At 40.0% G+C, this 15,427-nt stretch overlaps 1 protein-coding gene across 1 annotated transcript in view; it reads right to left on the reverse strand.

Annotated features, from left to right (window-relative positions):
- Positions 1–1,411: 1,411 nt before the first annotated feature.
- Positions 1,412–15,427, reverse strand: part of MYLK (myosin light chain kinase) — a 313,404-nt gene continuing 299,388 nt past the window's right edge. The window contains exons 30-32 of the mRNA XM_027845152.1: positions 9,879–10,008; positions 7,357–7,488; positions 1,412–3,997 (exon numbers count right to left, since the gene is read on the reverse strand). Of these exons, the coding sequence (XP_027700953.1) occupies positions 3,735–3,997; positions 7,357–7,488; positions 9,879–10,008 (525 nt within the window). The 3' untranslated portion in view covers positions 1,412–3,734. The remainder of the gene's footprint in view (positions 3,998–7,356; positions 7,489–9,878; positions 10,009–15,427) is intronic.

Raw genomic sequence — 15,427 nt, forward strand, 5'->3', positions numbered from 1 at the left:
TTACCAGGCAGGATAAACAAAAGGGATAGTAAAATGAGAGAAATGGCAGTTTTTTAGTCATTACCAGGGAACACCTTTGGAATTTATGCAGACAGAAAATCTTGAGTCAAAAAAAGCACTAATAAGAATAGAACAGTTGCTATTACCTGCTAGAATCTCCTTCTGACAGGCTATAAGACAATGTTTGGATGGGATTACAAATATAGGGGCAGCTAGGTGGTGCAGTGGGTAGAGCACTGGCCCTGGAGTCAGGAGGACCTGAGCTCAGATTGGGAGAAATGTTTATTCCTCTGTTATATGAATAACCAATTATTGAATTAGGACTAAGGTTTTCCCCCCTTCTATTTCCTCATTCACTGTAGGCTATTCAGTCAATCTTTGAAGGGCAGGGCTAATAAAGAGATGAAATCTTGGTCAGACTCACTCCGCTGGGAAAACTCAGATCTGTTCAAAAGTTAAAGACATTTTAGTTTAGGTGAATTGATGGATTCTGGCCCATTGTGTTTTAATCAGACAGGTCTGGGTAAAAGTGGATTTTTCCCTTTTTTCTAGATCTCCCTAGACAAGGTGATACGTATAGATAAGTCTCTTTAAACAAGGCTGAGTGATCAGTCACATCCCCCAGGTCCTCATTAGAGTAAGCCCACCTCTCATTATGATATTCATTCTTCTTATTAATTGTTAACCAATCAGAGTTGATTGCCACCCTCAGGAACACCTACTCTTCCAAAGGCACGTAAGAGTTGAGTGGGTTCCATGAGGAGCCTTTGGCATTGGAGAGTGCCACTGACCCCTTTTATTAATTATATGCTACCATGATTAATAAAATGATTGATTACCCAGAAACTATGTCTCTTGAACCTTTTATACTTCACAAAATCTGGCCTCAGACACTTCCTATCTTGTATGACTCTGGGCAAGTCACTTAACCCTGATTACCTCCAAAACAAAAACAATGAGTATGGAATTATAGGAGCAGCTAGGTGGTGCAATGGATAGAGTACTGGGCCTGGAGTCAGGAAGACTCAACTTCATGAGTTTAAATCCAGCCTCAGTACTACTAGTTGTATGACCCTGGGCATGTCACTTAACCGTGTCTGCCTCAGTTTCCTCATCTATAATGTGAAATGACAGACCACTCCAGTAACTTTGCCAAGAAATCCCCAAAAGGGGTCAGAGTTGGGCATGATTGAGCAACAACAACAAAAGATGAAATTACAACTAACTAATGTTTAAAAGAACTTGGCCTAATACTTTGCTGACAATAATAACTTATCACACTGCCTGCTGCAAACTGAGCCATTAAAAATTTTTTTAAACACTAATTTGTGCAAAATAATTTTGATTCTAATACCAAAGTCTATTTGTACAACAAAGTCTGGCATGCAAACAAATGAGAATGTGCAAAGAGTTATACAACTAGCATGCTTTGTGGTATTCTTTATTTAAAAATTGTGAGTTAACTACAGCTGTAGTGTTCTCATTTCTTACCATTTTGATGGTATAACAAACTGGGGAAAACAGCATAACTTCAAGAAGATATTTAAAAAAAAACCAAACACACATATACACACATTCGCACGCACACACATCATTATTATCTAAACACATTTTAAAATGGTGAGAAAAGCTCTGAATGCACTAAATCAAATTTAAAACCCTTTCTTATAATGGACTGTGGCGATACTGTGGCTAGGAAAACAAACATTCTTTTATCTGTTTAAACAAAAAAAAAAAAAGTAAAAGACACTGGCATTTGGAACCTAGCAGCAAAGAGCAAAGCAGATACAAAGTTCATTAAAACATAAAACACAAAATAAAGTAAGAGACATGAAACTCGGTAATATCAAACATCCTAAAGTTGATACTGTGTAGGATTGCACAGATTGTTCATTGAGAAATGGTTTAAGAAACTTTTAAGAACTACCCTTTTCCCGAAACTGACATTTTAAATTGCTGCATATTACAAATAGGGGAAAAGGAAAAATATATGTGTGTATGTATATATATATATATATACATACACACATGTGTCATATGTGTGTGTGTATATATATATATACATACACACACAAATATATTTGGAATGCTATACACACAAATAAAATGCATTTTGCACATCAACTCAAGGCCTATGTTATTAGCCTTGAACAAGAAACAACTAAGTGCTAACTAGGACTGTGAAAGAAAGTAAAAGACTTTAGGATTAAAGATTGGAAGTCTGAGTGTATCTATCAGACCTGAGGAGAAATCACAGGGTTTGGGGGGGCAGGTTCTGTTGCACATTCAAGATGAAAAACATTGTGGAACACATAGGGTACACAAGCTTCTTTGGAAAGTGTTTGGAATAAAAGAATAATTCAACTCTAAGACTACTTTTGGAGGTGATTCCAAAGTACATGATGGTCTACAGCTAAATCATCAGTTGAGATCTGTTTCATAGTGGCCAAATAAATAATAATATCGATGATAGAAGACTACTGTTTTTACCAAACCGATTTTTGAACACTCCAGTACAAAAATCTTTACTTTTATGTGCCTGACTGATAACCGGTAGTAGCACATATCTGACTCCTTATTTATGAAGAGAATTATTGGTCAGCATTTTGATCCCCCCCCCCCAGGTTATGCTTATTTCCTGCACAAATATCTGAAGCTATTAGACACTTGCAAGGAAAAGAAAAGTGTTCTTTTTTTCCTTTCCCTTGGTTAGGATGGAAGGACAGATACTGTATTTTTCCAAGTAAATTGAGACAATGTCTAGAGGGAAGTGATGTACTAGGTACTGATCTCAGGGCTAAATAGAGCAGTTGCTGAGTTCATATCCAAGAGAACTTGGAAGGGTAATGAAGAGGGATTAGAGGTCCCAGGAGCGGCAGCACACTTGCAAATAAAATTTACCTCTTAAATTTAAAAGGGCTCCATTGGTTCCAAAACAAAGGGCTGCCTTGGTAGACCAGAAAGTGTTCCCTGGTGTCATGGGGCAAAGAGAAGAAACCTCAGAAATCCACAAAGAACTTGGAAGCCACGTTAGCTTCTGTGGTCTTGCTCAGGACCTAGGCTACAATCTGAGCTGTCATAAAAGATCTCAAAGGGGGGGATTGTAGATACACAGCTTAGATAAGCGTTTTCCGCTCTTCCCTAGAAAAACAAGTCGATCAAAACATGATTCTACAGGACCAGTGATAAAGCATGCTGCCCACCTCCTGACAGAACAGTGATGGATTTGGGGATCCTGAATGAGACATACAAGGTGTCTATAAAGTCTTATATCTTACGGCTTAAAAGTGCACTAAGGCTTTGGGAACACCCTGTATGTTTTTTGGACATTGCCAATGTGGGAATTTATTTTGCTTAACTATGCACATTGGTTATAAGGTGTTTCGTTGTTGTTTTCCCTTCAATGGGAGGGGAGGTGGGAGAGAGACTTTGGTTAATTGAAAAAATAAAATTAAATAAAAACCAAATTGGTCAGGCAAATGACTGGTTGGCTTTTCTACTCTGAAACTAGCCACTCTGGCATGTTAAGGTGCCTGCTAATTCAGATTAATGCCCATAAATAAAGCTGAGAGGTATCAACTGATCATGCTGAAGAATCAACCCCCAAATGACCTAAATATATAATCTATCATACTAGGTGGTTTGAATATTTTGGTTTTTTTTTTTTTCCTGAACTTTACAGAAACAGTCTTTATAATAGGATTTGGAAAAGGCTCTTTCTTTGTGGCCTTGTGTTACTCTTCCTCTTCTTCCTCCTCTTCACCCTCTCCTTCACCTTCTCCTTCTTTCCCCATGGTTTCCACAATGAGCTCAGCGGTGCAGGTGGCTTCTCCCAGGCTGTTGACGGCTTTGCAGGTATATTTGGCATCATCATCCCCACAAACATCGGCGATAATTAAAGAGCAGTTCCCATCCTCGTCGTAGTCTATCTGGAAATGGCGAGATTCCCTGATGGACTGGTCGTCTTTGAACCAGACGACCTCAGGGTCTGGGTACCCTGCAGCACACATAGAGGGAACAATACCGGTTGCAGTAAGCATGTCTCCCACCTTGGCCCCAGTGCATCTATAGTCAACTCCAGATGGACTGAATTAATAAAGGGGTAAAGAGCAAAAAGTGTTCTATTGGCAGGAAATATTTAGGTACTTATGTTTCAATAGAAACGTGTATGGGAATAGCTCAAGCCAAAAAGAGATGCTAGAAGGGTGGTCATCTTCCCATCTGGCCACTCTGGGGATGGTCAACATCAAGTCTCAGGGTAAAGTTTCACCCATTTCTATACACACATAGTTTGTGGTCTTCTTCAAAACTCCAAAGGATGACAGCATCAGAAATCTACAGCTAAAAGAAGCCACTGAATCTATCCCCCTCCCTTATTGTACAGTTGAGGAAATTGAAGCCCAGGGGTGTGACCAGGGCCACACAGATAGTACAAGCCAGAGGAAGCACCTGAGCTACAAACTGGAATTTGTAGTAAGAGTGAACAGGAGATTGATAACGTCAACAGAGCGGTCATGATAAGAAAAATCTAGTTAACTCGGTGGTACAATGGATAGAATGCTGGGCCTGAAGTCAGGAAGAACTGAGTTTATATCTGGACTCAGACACTTTACTAGCTGTGAAACCTGGGTAAGTCATTTAAATGCTTCCTATCTCAGTTTACTCATCTGTAAAATGGAGATAAAAATAACAACTACCTCCCAGAGTTGAGAAGATAAAATGAGACGCTGCTTGTAAAGTGGTTTCACAAATTTGAAAGTGCTATCTAAATACTAGCTATTATTTTTAGCTATTACAATAATCTGCTGTGGTAAGTGAAAATTAACTATCCAGGTATATTATATATACATTATTGTGTATATATATATATATATATGTGTGTGTGTGTGTGTGTAGTATATATGCGCAGTTGTATGTATATATTTTAATAATTTATTATTACTCTATCAATATCAATTAAATAATATTAAATAATAAAATATTAAACAATAGTTTAATATTTAATATAATTAAACAATATATTTTAATGCACATACATACAATTGTATATATATGATATACTGTATATGTATATACAATATACATTAGGTATATTCCTATGCCTATATACAATATGCACATATATACAATTGTATACATATAATACATTGTATATGTATATACAATATACATTAGGTATACTCCTAAAAAGTCTCGTGTAAGAGAAATACTTGTCTGCCAAGTTAGGTTTCCATTAACTTCCATTTTAATTTTGGAGATATTTTCTTACATAAAAATTCTAGCTCCAATGCAGAATAAAAATCACATTTAAAAACTTAAGAATCCTAACATTTATTCCAAGGAGCATTCTGTCCTTGTTTATCCATTCACAGTTCTCCTACACACAACCCCTACCAGAAGGCAGACCAATGAATGATTGCTTATGTAAAAACCTTTTTTTTTAAATCAAAGAGGGAGGATGGGGTCTAAATTTGTGATTTCATTTATGTGGAGAACTCCCAGAGTGGAAACACCCTCCCCCAATGCAGATTGTTTGTCAACTATAAATTACAATTAAAATGACAACTTGTTTGTAATTTGCAGCGCTGCCTAGGAGCACCAAGAGGTTAAATGACTTCTTTTGGTCACTTGGCAGGTGTGCACAGGCAGGTCTTGAACCCAGGTACTCCTGGCTCCAGTGATGGCTTGCCATCCACTAGTCCCAGGTGGTCCAATTCAGGGGTTCAGTCCAAGACTCCTACTTTTGAAATTATCCTGCTTTCCTCTCCATTCTTACCAATCCCACAACCTCTTCCAATCTGCTACTCTGGTATCTCTTTGGGACAATGCTTATGGTACCTACAGGCATTGCATCATTATCCTATTAAATATTTTTCTCACCCCATTGAGAACTACCCAGAAATCCCATCTCCTCAGCTGCTCAGGCTTCTTCCAAAAACCAACTTGTATTTATTTTGTCTACATTCGGTAGGAGAAGCAGGGTGTGTTACAGGGGATAAAATATAAACTTGTAGGGGGACATTGCTTCATTCATTGTACTCGTAGTCCTAGCTTAGCATAGTGTCTAGCACATAGTAGGTACTTAATAAAGACTTCTTGATTGATCTAACGCTGGGCGTGGAGCCTGGGTTCAAGTACCTCCTCTGACACATACTGACCATGTGACCTTGGGCAAGTCATTTGACTTCTTATTTTCTCATTTGAGAATTCCTTATCCCAGTGAAATCACAGGTTCCATCTCTATCCTCATGTTAATGTACACACAAGTTGAATATAAGTTCCTTGAGGGGAGAGGCTGTTTTCATTTTCATCTTTGTAACTCCAGGCCCAGGTGCAGCGTCAGCACACAGGAAATACTTTAAGATGTTTGATAACAGTTTAACTGATTGATCAATGAAGGACATTGACTTTCTTGACTCTGGAACTATTTAAAAAACACTCTGAGCCCACTCTGACCTACTGAAATGATTCTGCAAATGACAGAACGTGTGCCTTTTTAGGTGACTGACTGCAAGGGCTATGACCAGTTCCCTGAGGGCACCTCTCCAGAACTTAACTCCTAGTCCATTCTTCCCATTCGCTTTGAGATGGTATAGTGCACATAGGGCTGCAACCTGGAATCAGGGAGATCTGAGTTCAAATCTTGTCTTAGACATTTACTGTGTAAGCGTGGATAAGTCACTTAACCTCTCTCTGCCTCAGTTTCCTCATCTGTAAAATGGAGATAATCATAGCACCCACCTCCCAGGGCTCTTATGAGGATCAAATGAGCTAAAATTTGTAAAGTGCTTTGCAAACCTTAAAAAGTGCTATCTAAATGCTAGCAATGATTATTATTATTACATGGCCATCCCCTTATGCCTAAAATGCATTCTATTCCCTCCTTCCTTGTGTCAAGTAGCTCAAGCACCATCTTCTACTAGAAGCCTTACTTGATTCTTGTGACCACTTGTGTCTTCCCCTCCCAGACAACCTTGTATTTGACTGTTCTATATTTATTTATCCTTGCTTTCTTTATATTTATTCTGCATATACTGATGTATGTCCTTGTCCTCCCCATTAACTTCGTGAGATTAGGGATCACCTCAATTTAGGTCTTTGTATCACGGATGCCCGGCACAGTGCCTGGCACACAGCAAACACTTAATAAATGCTTCCTGACCGACTGGTTAATTTTAAACTTCAGAGTTCAGGAAGGGTTTTACATGGGTTTCTCCTCAGCAGCTGTCACATGGTGGGGTCTCGTGAGAGAGATGATTTCCTCAGTGGAACATGGTGAATGTTCTGCTGTTTCTCAAATCGGATGTGGGAATGTGAAGTAAACATGTAGCCAAGGGAAGGCTGCTGGCGACTTACCTTCTATCTTGCAGTCAAATCTAGCAGCACTCCCCTCCACGACCTCTATGTCAAGAATGGTCTTGGTGAAGTAAGGTTTTACATGGGGCTTCTCTTCAGCAACTGCCTCGAGGAAAGCTTGGGAGACATCTTCTGTGGGGAGCAAAGGACAACGGGGCTAACTCTGAGGAGAGGTTTCTCCAAATCGAGAGGATGCGCAGCTACCCCCATCCCTTTAGCCAACCTACGACCCTAACAATCAGGTTGTTGTTTTTTTCAATATCCCCCTCCCCCATTAAAAATGAACAAAACACTTCAAACAGAACTGAGTCATTGGCAGGCTTGCCCCTGGGCCTTGTGGGCATGCTGCCAAATGGCTCCTGGAAGATGCCCAAATCAGGGATAAGGACTTACCCCTCCCTCCCCACCACTGTTAATGCCAATGCATTAAAAAAGAAATTCCCTTTTTCAAGGACAGACATCTGCTTTATGCTTTTTGTACAACTGGCATTATGGTGTGGCTATCAGGCCTGGAGGTGGTCTGCTTGACACTTGTGTTTCATATTGTTTCAATGGAAAAAGAAAACTATGCAAGCTTCCTACGACATTTTTGATAGATAGCCCTTTGTCCTAATCTAGCAGTTCTGCCTCCCTTCTGAACCAAATCCTAACTGCACTTGATAGTTTTCAGCAACTTTTCATTCCCTTCCTTCACTGTAGAGACATAAATTTAAGGTTTGATCGGGAAAAATAATCAATAACTGCATTTTAAAGATTGCAAAGCCTCATTTCAGTCCCAAGAGGTGCCTAATACAAGCGTTATCACCTCCATTTTTCATGAGGAAATTCAAAGTCAGAGAAATTAAGTGATTTGCCTAGGCATCAGAACCAGGCCTAGAACCTAGCTAAGTTTTACTTACTCAATGGATACAGTATATACATAGGTTTTGTAGTTGGGAAGATTTGAGTTTGAATGCTGCCTCAGATATTCACCAGCTTTGTGACCCTAGGCAAGTCACTTAACCTTCTCAGCCTCATTTTTCTCATTTGTAAAATAGGGAAGATAACAGCACCTACCTCATACATAGGTTGTTATAAGGATTAAATGAGATAACCTAGGTAAAGTGCTTTGCTATATAAATGATGATGCTGATTATTCCAAGTCCAGGGCTCCTAATCCCAAAGATGTCAAACTCATAGCCTGGCAGCTCATAGCCTCAAAACTCCTAAATACAGTTCAAAGCAGACTAAATTGGGAAATTTTTTTTTTTTTAATAAAAATCAAAACAACATAGATAATGTTAATCTGTGGTTTTCTAAGTCAATATGTTGCTGCAGAGACAAGTTCTGTAATTCACAGGATCATTTCAGTAGGTCAAAATGGGTTCAAAATGTTTTTTTTTTTAATAGTTTCAGGATCAAGAGAGGCAATGTCCTTCGCTGATCAATCAATTAATTTATTATTTGAGTTTAACATCACTGCTTTATACTCTATCATCTTTCTTAGCGCACCACTGCTCCCAGGCTAATTCTAGGAACGGGAGGGTTATTTGGAGGGTTGGGAGAAGGAAATAAGACAGAATGAGCTCCTTAAATCTGCAGACCCCACTCTGCTGACCCCACTCTGCTGGTCATATTAGCTTAAGGTGAATTTCAGGGCTAGCTGAACATCCTCCTGCTTCTGCTATGAGGCACAAATGGGCCTCTGATGAGTTTCTCTCCAAAGCAAAAGCTACCAGACAACTTGATACATCTAAGCCACGGGAGGTGCCTCTGAGATAACGAGGCAGTCTGGGTCCAAGCTCACATGAAGATGGAAACAATCTTTGAAAAACATTTCTGTCCTTATTTTGGTCCTCCCCACTCTCCCAAGAGTGGCATGATCTGATTATTACTACTACTAATATGTCATAGTGGCTAGAGAGCCAGACACAAAGTCAGGAAGCCCTGTCCTGGACATATCCTGGCTGTGTGACCCTGGGCAAGTTACTGAATTTCTCAGTGCCCTGGGCAGCTCTTTAATCATATGGGCTGCAGCATAATTGTGAATCTGCAGGGGTAGAGGTTGGTCCAGGGGTGGGGAACATGTGGCCTTGAGGACCCTGTTGGTCCTTCCCTGGGAGTTCTCTATAGCAAAGAAATCCTAACACTGATAAAACTATAGGAATAATAATAATAATAATAAATAAGGGCTTTAAAGTTTGTAAAATGCTCTGAGCAACAACCACAAAAAAAGCATTTGTTAGAAATTCTTGGGAAAAGGATGGCAAAAGAAGTTGAGACCAAATGGTTCTATAACGTTCCCCATTTCCAGCTGTCAAAGTGAGGGAGGAACCCATATTAACAAAAAAAAAAAAAAAATCTCCTATTTAATTACTGGTCTCAGGGTCAGGAAGCCCAGGAGCATCTCCAAATTCCTTCTTCACCACTGTGCAAAGGATGATTCAAAATGTTATCCCCTCCTTTCCCTGATGCTCCCTCGGGAACATCCTGTCCCCAATAACTACTTAATGAATACAGTGCCTTTTTTGTGAGTGCCTTACCTTCTGTTTCTAGCTTTTCTGCATTTAGAGGGCTGGTTGGTGACCCTGAAGAGGACTTTCTGCCACTGAGCCCCGAGATCATTGCCATGGAGGACAGTCTTCCTATTGCTCTCACAGCATTGCCTGTTTTCTGGAAAAATAGACACAGGGCTGGACTCAGAAAAGCTTCCTTGGGTTCGGCTCAGCTGCAGCAGGAGGGTTGAGGAGAAGAGAGTCTAGCTGAGGAGAAACGAGCGTTTGTCCTCCCTGAGAAAAGAGCCCCACAGGCTGATCTGCCAGAGGAATGAGCCAAACCCTGCGCCGCTCAGTACTATCAGCGTGTCAGAAGATGTTCAGAGAATGGAATGGGGCCCTGGAGCTGACTCGGTGCGTTAATGTGACTAAACAAGGTCAACATGAGACAAAAACTCTTTTCAAACTGTGCTTCAACTCCCATAAAAGGGATCGTTTATATAAAGCAACTGCAAGCATAGACAGCTACAAAGACTTATTGCTACCCGGACACTGGACAGGGCTGGCTCTCAAAACGCTGCTTTAGCAATTCGTTTTTAATTGGCTGAGGGCTGTTGCTATAGCAGTGGAGGGAGTTGGGCTGAAGAGAAAAGATCTTGAAAAGATAAGTTCTTGGGCAGATCGCTTTGTGACTTGGCACTCCCTGGGCCTCAGTTTCTTTGTCTAGAAAAGGAGAATTTTTATAAAAAATGATCTCTCGGTTCTTTCCACGTGTACAGTTTTATGATTCTCCAGTTCTTTAGAGATTTAAAGACAACAACGAATGTCTTAATACTTATTTTCTTCTCACATTACTGCCCCTTACACCGCACATCCCACTTCACTCTCCGCTTTGCCCCCGACAAAACTGGCAGATTCTTAAAGCAAACAAGAATCGCTAATCACCAAAACCAGTTAAAACACCGGCCATATCCGACAATGTATATGCCTCATTTTTCAGCTCCAGTCCATCATCTCTTTGCCAAAAAGAAAAGTCAGACTTTACTGTCTGTCTTCCGGAGTCAAGAGCGTTCAACGCCCTGATCAGAGTTCTGATGTCATTCAATGACATTCTTTACATTATTGGGGTCAGTGTGTAGATAGAGGTTCTTAAACTGGTGCCCATGATTTCAGGTCGGTGAACTTGGATGGGGAAAATTTTTTTTCCTTAATCTCTAACTAAAATGTAGCATTTTCTTCAATTATTTAAAAACATTATGAGAAGGGGTCTGTAGGTTTTGCCAGACTGCCAAAGGGGTCCGTGACACAAAAGAGTTAAGAACTCTTGGTGTGAACTGTTCTGGTTTGGCTTACTTTGCATCTATTCATACAAGCTTCCCCTAGTTTTTAAATTATTTATGTTCTTTATATTTAATTCTCTTTATGATTTATATTGTGCTACATCTTATGGCACAATGATGTTCTTTTTTCTGGCTAGTCCCTATTTAAGCTGTGAAATCTCACTAAGGACATTTCTAAATGCAGGTATTAAAAAAATGCAAAAAACAGCAGCAGATATTTGTTCTTCTGGACACCCTGATCTTTACCCTCGACACCCTGGGGCTGGAGTCGGCCTCGATATATAATCCCTGCTAAGCATGGTCCCATAACTCTGAAGCATAGTTTCTTTGTACAGTCAGTCCAAGCAGAGTTTGGAATTTTACAGAAAGTAATATTGTGGAGAAATTGCCAAGAACATACAACATTTTCCTTTCATGATCTCTGGCTTTAAATTAGAATCCCAGACCCTTGGATGACTGATTTCTAGCGAAGGAAATAGAACCAGGAGAACAGTATACACAATAACTATAATGATGTAAACAAAAATAATACTAAAAAGCCCAGATTAATTGCAATGACCAATTTTGGTCCCAGAGAACAGATGAACAATCAATATGCAATGGTTAAGTACTTACCAATGACAAGTCAGGACCAGGGAGACGTTGGGAGAGGCCCTGACTCTGACACATAATATCAAGACCCTCTACAGTTTGCTACTACTCTGTTTTTTTTTTAAATTAATTTTATCAATATCTTTTTACAAAATTACCTAAAATTTCCCCTGAATCTCCTCCCCTCACTTCCCACTGACCACTCTACCTTCTCAGCTTTATTTCATACCACTCCCCAAACACATAGTACACTCTTCCACCTATTGAACTTCCATCCTTCATAGCTAATTCAGGATTTTTGAACCCTGTGCCTGGACGCCCACGTAGGACTGATTCATTTACATGGTCACCTTTAGTGCTAAATCTATGATTCTATGATACTAAGTTTTCCCTGATCCTCATCTTCTCTACTTTCCCCACTCCTCGGATCTCAGGCATCACTTTGTTTGCACCTCTCATATACTATTTTGCATTTAGTTATTTTTCATATGAGCCATATCCCCTGGAATAGACTACAGACCCAGTGAAGTCAAGGATTTTATCTTAACTACATATTACCTCCAGTGCCTGGCACAGTGCTCTGTTGCAGAGGAGACATTGAATAAATGTTTGTAGAATTTCCCTTGTACACCCATTTTATCTTGAGCAATTCTGGCATATCCATTATGATATAGAAATGTCATCCAGTAAAATATTTTGAATTTGGAATTGATTTATTGAGAGGCTGAGATATGGTAAATATGTTAAAGCCCATACATAGAAATGAATCCATTTGTAAATGGGCTAGCCCAACTACCCATTGGCAGACAAGAACTGACCAGGGGCAAAGAATAGTTTGATTCAAGGCTCCAATAAAGAGGAAGCGACCGTCTCCCAAGGCAGCTCATTCCGCTTCTGGATAACTTTGTTGTCTGGTTGTCTCTTTGTAACATCTACCCATTGTTCTTACTTAATTCTGGGCACTGGAGGTCTTCATTACCTATAGCTTACAGACTTTATCCCCTTCCTTTTTTGGAAAACCAGGACATCTGCCTTTCTTTTTTTATTAATTTATTTTGACTTATCAACAATCATTTCCATAAGCTTTTGAGTTTTAAATTTTTCTCCCCCTCCCTCCCCACCTCCCTCTCTAAGATGGTGCGCAATCTGATATCGGCTATACATATACATTCCTATTAAATATATGATGTTGTAAGTAAGAATTAGAATCAATAGGATGAACCACCAGAAAGAGGAAACAAAACACAACAGAAGAAAAAAAATAGCAAATAGTATGCTTCAATCTGCTTTCAAACTCCATAGTTCTTTCTCTGGATGTGGACAGCATTTTCCATCATGAGGCCTTTGGAGATGTCTTAGATCCTTGTATTGCTGGGAAGGGTTAAGTCTATCAATATTAGTCATGGCACAACATGGCTGTTACTGTGTGCAACGTTCTCCTGGTTCTGCTCACTTCACTCAGCACCAGACCATACAAGTCTTTCCAGGTTTCTCCGAAGTCTGCCTGGCCATCATTTCTTATAACACAATAGTATTCCATTACATTCATATACCACAATTTGTTCAGTTGATGGGCATCCTCTCAATTTCCAATTTCCAATTCTTTGCCACCACAAAAAGAGCTGCTATAAATATTTTTGTACATGTGGGTCCTTTTCCCATTTGTATGATCTCTTTGGGATACAGCCCTAGAAGTGCTATGACTGAGTTACATCTGCCTTTCTTTACTCCCACAATACATCTCCTATTCTCCACAACTTTCAAAGATCACCACCAGGAAGATTCTGAAATCCCACTGGTTCTCTCATTATGCAAGAGTGTACATCATCTGGGCCTGGTTTTGTCTCCTGGTTTCCTCCTCCCCTCACACCCTCTCCTTGTACATACTCACAGACACAGAATGATGAAACATGGTAGACAGGGCATCAGATGAGTAACTTAAGCCAATAGACTACATGACTTACTTCCTGACTAAAGAGGGATGGGTCTTACTGTTCTTCTATCCATTTTCAGAATTTAACCTGAGAAAACACTTGTTTCAGTCTTTCTGTTGCTGGTATTGTCAAGTGTCATTCCCAATCTGTTTTGCCTCTGCTCCTAAAATTCTTGGGGACCTCATTAGTGACGTGTCAATTGTCCCCGTTCTACTTTGCTTCCTCAATCCATTTAGACTTAAATTGTTTAGGTGTATATGGACCCATTTGGCGGTCTAGTGAAATCTATAGGTCCCTTTTCAGAATAAAGGTTTTATATGCATAAAATAAAAAAATAGAATTATAAAGAATATCAATTATATTGAAATATACTTATCAAAATGTTTTTTAAAAAACAAGCTTATGGACCCCAGGTCAAGGATTCCTGCTCTAGGTCTTACAATCATAGAATTTTGGTATTTTAGAGTTGGAATGAAACTTAGATCATTTACAGACAGTTTTTGTTTTCACAATACCAAATTTGACTTGATGTAAAGAATTCTTAAAGAAATCTGCATTTTAAAAAAAAACACCTATGTTAACTTTATTGTATAGTATGGTACTCTCTGTCTCTCCACTCCTGCCCCTTTTTTCAGCACTCTGTGGCCTCCCACCCCCAACTGGAAAAAAAAAATCCTAAAAAAATCTCTCCAAGTGAAAGCAGAACAGCAGACTAAGGAGAGATCACTATCTCTACCGGTGCCAGATTGAGGGCTTGGATTGAGACTTCCAGTGCCGAAAGAGTTGACCAGCTCTGCCTACCTCCTACTTCCATGTGTCTGTCCTTGCTCCTCCAGGCTTGGGTTCCCTGTGTCTGCACCCCCATCCCCCCCACCCCGGTCATGTGTTGCCTGTCCTCTCCTGTCTGTGTCTGCCTGCTGGGTTTTTCCTCTTGGTTCTGGCTAGGCCCCCACATGTTCTTCCTTCTGCTTTCACTTCTCTGTCCCTATCTTCCACATGTTCTTGAACTGTATGCCCATCCCCTCCCTCCATGGGCACGTGAATCTCTCCCTGCCTCCTTCCTTTCCCCATATCCATGGGCAGATTCACATTATGTAAAAATTGCTTTACTCAGAGGTTTGCAGAATGGTCCACTTATGCAAAAAGCGAGAACTGTCTGTAGTTCAAACCTCTCATTTAATACATGGAAAAATGGAGGCTGAGCAAAGTTAAATAATTTGCCTAAGGTGACATAGCTGGTTAATGGCTGAGGAGAGTAGAATGTCTGACTTCTACATCAAGGCACTTGCCATGAGATGACACTGTTTCCTAATTGCTATTTGCATGGACTTTAGCATTCCTGGACACTCAAGCACATGGTGACCAGGTGCTTGCTTTGGATCACAGAACTGGACCCTGCCGCCACAATCTGTGTGTGACCTGGAAAATTTGGGAGAATGGAGTCACTAATAAATGTTTATTGACTGACTGACTGATCATGAAGAGAACTAGGAATGTTAGGATGGGGAACAGACTTTTTGGAGGAAAATGATATCATGGCCATTTGTGCCTTCCAGAAGAAGTACTGTAGCCTTCCAGAAATGGACTGTCTTTTAAAAACCAGCTGCTAGTCAGAACCACACAGGTCACTTGGTTGCCATTTTCTCGGCATTTAGGAAGAAGCTAGTATTGTGCTACTATCTTCAAAAGGGATGACACCTTCCTTGACTTTGTGTCCCCCTCAGAAATTTTA

Source organism: Vombatus ursinus, unplaced genomic scaffold (assembly GCF_900497805.2).
Source record: "Vombatus ursinus unplaced genomic scaffold, bare-nosed wombat genome assembly UNPS02014959.1, whole genome shotgun sequence".
In the NCBI taxonomy this organism is placed as follows: domain Eukaryota; kingdom Metazoa; phylum Chordata; class Mammalia; order Diprotodontia; family Vombatidae; genus Vombatus; species Vombatus ursinus.